The following is a 6,030-nucleotide window of genomic DNA, read 5'->3' on the forward strand; positions in this document are numbered from 1 at the left end:
CAATAAAAGTTGGGGCGGGGGGAAACCCCTTTCATTTCAAAAAGAAACAAATATCTATATAGGTAAGGGGGCACATATTACAAATGAGAGATGCAACACACAATTTCTCAGTTGAGAGTTTATATTTTTTGTGAACAAACACTGCATTTTCTTTTTGTACAAGCGGGCACTAGTGAACAAGCTCATTCTTTTTTCCTTGGCTTTCTTTCTTGATTTCACTTCACTTTGTCACCTTCCTTGATGTCTCCATTGGCTTCCTCTGCTGCTTTGTCCTTCCCTTTGTTTTCCTCCTTGGCTTTCTTCACCTCCGCCTCCTCTTTCTCCTTGGCTTTCTTTGCTTCAGCCTCCTTGGCCTCTTCTTCCTCCTTCGCCTTGGCCGCTGCTGCTGCCGCATCTTCCTTGGCCTGCTTGAGTGCCTTGACGAGGCCCGACAAACACAAATCAGGGTTCCTCTTTTTCTTCTTCGACATTGGCATCAGGTTCTCTGCAACGTCGGCGGGTGACATGTCGGTCTCCTCGAGCAGCTGCTGAATTTCTCCAAACAACTCATGCTTGATGACATCTAAGTAGTTCTTGGCGAGGACCTTGAAGCCCTCGAATCGGCAGTATGACATCTCGATGTGCTTGTCCATTCTTCCTTGACGGATCAGCGCCGGATCGAGCTTCTCCTTGTGGTTGGTGGTGAAGATGATGATCCGCTCACCCCCGCAAGCAGACCAAAGTCCATCAATGAAGTTGAGGAGGCCCGAGAGCGTCACCTTAGTGGCGTCGTCCTTCTCTGGATCCATCGGTAGCTTGGGTTTGCCATCATCGTCGGAGTCCTTGTCACTAGAGGCCTTCTTGTCCTTGCGGCGTTTTCCGGTGAGGTCGATCGAGCAGTCGATGTCCTCTATGACTATGATGGACTTGCCCGTGGTCTCAATGAAGAGCTTCCGCAGCTCGGTGTTGTTCTTGACAGCAGAGAGCTCGAGATCGTAGATGTCGTAGTCAAGGAAGTTGGCCATAGCGGCGATCATGGTGGACTTGCCGGTGCCGGGCGGTCCATAAAGGAGGTACCCGCGCTTCCACGCCTTGCCGACCTTTGCATAGTAGTCCTTGCTCTCCTGGAACGCCATGAGGTCGTCAACGATGGCCTCCTTCTCATCGGGGTGCATGGCGAGCGTGTCGAAAGTGGCAGGGTGCTCGAAGGCGACGTGGCTCCAGACGCTCTTGCTGCTGTAGGGGTTCCAGTTGCGGCTGGCGTTGTTGGTGAAGAGACGGCGCTGGCGGTTCTTGACGGTGACGGCACGGCCCTCGCCGAGCACGAAGGGCAGGTAGGAGTCGACGACGAGGTCGCGGTGGCGCCTGTGGAAGACGACCTTGTAGAAGCGCCGCTCGTCCTCGCCGGGGTAGAAGCTGATGACTTGGGCCCTGGACTGCCGCTTGGAGGCGTACCACCAGATGGTCGTGCCGGAGAAGTCGTCGGTGACCTCGTCGTGGTCGTCAACGGTGACTCGGATGTTCTTGCTGTCCTTGACGAGCTCGGCCTTGAGCTTGCGTGCGCGGCGGGCGCACGCATCGCTGAGGTAGGCCTCGACGGCGAGGAAGAAATCACTGCGCTGGAAGCGCTCGGCGCCGTACTCTGAGATGGTGATCTCAAGGTAGGGGTTGAAGCAGGCGGCGACCTTGGCGGCCCAGGCGGTGAGGTAGAGGCGGAAGGTGGGCGGTACGTAGTTCTGCACCACGGACCAGAGGAAGATGACGGTCGCCATGGCCGACCCGAACCCCGCCCACCTCTCCACCATCATTGCCGCCATTGCTGCAACTGGACCTCCTGTTGTTGTGTTTTGGGGTGGGTCTTGTCCCGATGGAAAGCTGTAACTCGTCCTGGACGCATATATATATAATGCCAATGATTCGTGTGGTGCTCTGCTTAGGTTGAAGCTAAGCAACGTGTAGTCGTCGTCGTTGTCGTCTTCGTCGTCGCCGTCTGCGTTGGAGCTGTCCAAGGAAATGGAGTTACTTAACTCTGAAGGCAGTGGCAATATCGGAATCGCCAAGCTCAGTCTAGCCAATCGTCGCTGTTTTTAGCTCATGGATTGCATCTCTGAGACTGACAGCCGAGTATAGAACAGAGACGAGGTAGACCGGCCGGTGACTTGTTCAGTCGTCGCCAATTCGAAGCATGCGTGACGGCATGGTGTTGGTGACTGCTGAGGATGGATGCATGACGTCATGTAATATTTACCGCAATAGTTCTATGTAAGTTAACTGAATTTGCATTGGAGCGGTCGATTTTTGCGAGAAAGGAAGGAGGAGGCAAGGCGCAGAACAGAGGCCGAGATGAGGGCGGCGCGGCGAGCGGCAGAGAGGTGCTGGGACCCCGGTGAGGCCGAGCCAGGAGCGAGTTGTAGCCCGTGATGACGTCTCGCCGCTGCGTATACGGAGGCCAGTTTGAGGGTTAGCAGGTGCGTGTGGTTGGTCTTTTCGTTTTGATTCCCCGCCGGATTAGACTGAGCCCTCGCCGTATGAGGTGACGGCACAGCGAGCGGCAGCAAGGCGGGTCATCGGAGCTGGGGGCGAGCGCTTGAGGAGGAATGGCGGCTGAAGGAAGAAGAATGAAGTGAGGCCATTGGAACTTAATATTCCAATGGAGTACAAACGGTCCAGAAAATCTATTGACCCAAAAAAATTTCAGGCAACTTACTGATAGTCGGTCCCAATATTTATCTTGGCATTTATTTTGCTAGATGACTTGCAACTATCTTTTTTTTCCTTTTTAATATGCCATCAACCTCAACCTCTGGCTACTCGATGGTGTGCATCGAGGCAGAGATAGCGTTGGCATGGAGTTGCGTGCGATGACAGCGGCGAGTATGGACCGAGTCTAAGACGGAGGCGAGAGTGGAGGATTTAGGTTGTGGTGAAGAGTTTAAAATTTGGGGTGGGACACCGGGGTCGGAGAAGAAACTCATTTCTCCGGTTAGAGGGTGGGAAGAGGAGGTGGCGGCGGTAATTAAGATAGTGTGGGTGGTGATTCAGTCAGATGAGGCATGCCTGGAGCTTGGAAGACAACCGACCGAGCAGGATAGGAGGAAGAGGATGAGAGAAGAGAAAATCAATAGTAATTTTAAATAAGAAAAAAGAGAGGTGATGTTTGCTATTGACACTAAGTGTCAACTTTGAGTCTGGGCCTAGAAATTTGACTTGGTATTTTGATGAGATAGAAATCCTTACTCAAATCTCTGCATATGGGCCGAAATTGGGAGCATATGGACCATAGGTTTTGTGTGTATCAAGTGGACCATGACCCCTAAGGAAAAGCAAATAGGCTGCTGTGAAGAAGAAGAAAAAGAATAGATCATGGGTAACAACTCAAACTAACACTACTAGGGAAAACTTTATACACAGAACATTAGCAGTAGCGCGGGTTAAAAACGCACGTTGGTGCTAATTAGCAGCAGCGTGGTGTTTTAAACCGCGTTACAGATACAGTTATAGCAGTAGCGCGCCCAAGTACAAAAGCGCTACTACTAAAATTCCCACGGCTTAGCCGATAGGCTACACATAGTAGTAGCGATCTACGTAGAACCGCGCTACCGCTACTTGTTTTGTAGCAGCGCGTTTACGAACAAAGGCGCTACTGCTAACAAAAATAAAATTAAATGGAAAGCAAATAAAAAAAAAGAAGGAATAGCAGTAGCGCTTATTAAGAAACGCGCTATAGCTACCGTAGCAGTAGCACACTTCCTGGAACGCACTACTGCTACTTTTAACTTAACCGCGCAGTTCGTTCTTCCCCCACGGCCACTTCCCCCAAATCCTACTCCTCCGCTGTCGCCGCCCTGCATCGCTGTCGGCCGCCGCGCGCGACCTGTCGCTCTTCGCACACCCTCGACGCCGCCCCGCCCCGACCGCGACCTCGACGCCGCCCCCGACCCCGACCTCGACGCCCCCCCCTACATCGCCGCCCTCCGCCGTGCGCCCACCGCCCCGACCCCGGCCCCGTCCCCGACCTCGACGCCGCGTGCCCCTCTCCCTATCTCCGCCGGCGCCAGAGGTGAGCACGCCCTCCTCCTCCTCCCCTACCTCTGCCTAGCTAGGGTTCTTAGGGTTAAATTTCAGAGTTCATCTAATTAGTTAGGGTTCATCAAATTAGATGCTAATTATGGCAGTAGTTGTTAAATAGAATTAGTTTTAGAGTTCATCGAATTAGCTAGGGTTAAATTTTAGAGTTCATCAAATTAGTTAGGGTTAAATTTTAGAGTTCATCAAATTAGTTAGGGTTAAATTTTAGAGTTCATCAAATTAGTTAGGATTCATTAAATTTTAGAGTTCATCAAATTAGTTAGGGTTAAATTTTAGAGTTCATCAAATTAGTTAGGGTTCATTAAATTTTAGAGTTCATCAGTTAGGGTTAAATTTTAGAGTTCATCTAACTAGTTTTTGTTACTATTTTTAGTAAGTGTTTAATAGAATTAGTAAGAAAATTGATATAACTAGTTGAACTAGTTTATTTTTATTCATAGTAAGTGCTTAATTGAACTAGTTGAGTTAATACAACTATTTTATTTTTAGTACAAAAATTAATAGAACTAGTTTACCTTTTTAGTTAAAGCAATTGTTCCCGCATTGACGTTGACGATGCCTATCCCGCATCCTCGTCGTCGAGTCGGCGGAGGACACCTGCGTCACCAGATGGGTCATGTCCGGGACTGGGCTCCGCCGGGGTGGTACTGGGAGGCGCTACCTACCGGGGGGCCCAGGTTGGTGAGGAGTGAGCCCGTCGTTGACCCGAACCTTCTTTGGTGGCGGTCGCGTGGGCCAGTGACGGGCCAGAGGCTCGAGGACCCCGCGGAGGTGGTGCGTCACCGTGTCAGTGAGGAGGACGCACACGTCCGTCGCTACTTGTTTGCGTTGGAGCACAGGTTCTCCAATACCTGGCAGGTTCTCCAGGGATCTCACTAGAGCTATGATCCCGTGATGGTTCCTTCTCTGTGGGTGTCCACCGCCCGCGCCGATACCCGTCGTGTGCTAGGGTTTTAGTTGTATTAGTGATGTTATATGTATGACACTATTTGGGATGTATTAGTGATAATATTCGATGATGTACAGATGCATGAGATGATTTACTTTTGCTTATTGAATGCATGCTAATTTGAGTCCTATAAGATATTTTGAAATGTATATCTTGTGTTGCTCAATATCCAAGTGGCCGGTCATGTTTGCAGGTTACACCTTCGAGTGGCCTATGTTTTGCCGGAGTGTTGATTCACTTCCGTTCCGACAAATTTTAGGCGCTCGATATGTCCTATTTTAGCAAAGGTCATGCCGGATTTTTCCGTGAATTTTGGCATTACTTGTGCCAGAATATGTAGGAAATATCGAGTGCCCCGGATTTGTGTGTTGAGTATCCTGGTAGTTGTCTTCGATCGATTTTCAATTAATGTTTTAACTATGAACATAGGAAATGTCTGATGACGAAAAAGATTTCGATATTTGCAAATACTGTGAAGACGAGCGTGGCCTGTGCGACGGAATCTTCCTAGATGATGATAGGCGCTTCAGCATCAAGCAGGACGAGAACTTCGAAGTGGATACAGTAAGTCACAACGACAAGTCTTTTTTCGTAATTAAGCATGACATATGCTTCATTTGCTTCAATTTATACTTTTTTGACTATTGTACTAGCATATCCCCTGCCATGCAAGAGTTTTTGTATTGGATAAGATATGTTTCAGTCATACTATGGAGGTAAAGAAAGTTTACTTGAAGACCGAGCATGGTTATATTTTCCATGCAAAATTATACAATTCAGATAACTACACCTATTTTGGATGCAAAACATGGCGAGCACTATGCAAGACTTATGCATTTGAGCCTGATATGGTTATCACCTTTGATTTTCGTCCAGAAGATGATATTGAAGGTAATACCGACATCTGGGTCGATGTGCAGACGCCTCCAATTATACCATTATGTAAGTTTCTCTACCATATTTATGTCTTTGATATTGTTTATTCAAAAATAGTTGACAACTAATTTGTATTG

At 49.0% G+C, this 6,030-nt stretch overlaps 1 protein-coding gene across 1 annotated transcript; it reads right to left on the reverse strand.

Annotated features, from left to right (window-relative positions):
* Positions 1 to 91: 91 nt before the first annotated feature.
* Positions 92 to 1,851, reverse strand: LOC125506726 (AAA-ATPase ASD, mitochondrial-like). The gene has a single exon (XM_048671463.1). It carries the CDS (start codon positions 1,794 to 1,796, stop codon positions 216 to 218), a length of 1,581 nt encoding a protein of 526 aa, XP_048527420.1. The 5' UTR covers positions 1,797 to 1,851; the 3' UTR covers positions 92 to 215.
* Between the last annotated feature and the right edge of the window lie 4,179 nt (positions 1,852 to 6,030).

This window comes from Triticum urartu, chromosome 5 (genome assembly GCF_003073215.2).
Source record: "Triticum urartu cultivar G1812 chromosome 5, Tu2.1, whole genome shotgun sequence".
NCBI lineage: Eukaryota > Viridiplantae > Streptophyta > Magnoliopsida > Poales > Poaceae > Triticum > Triticum urartu.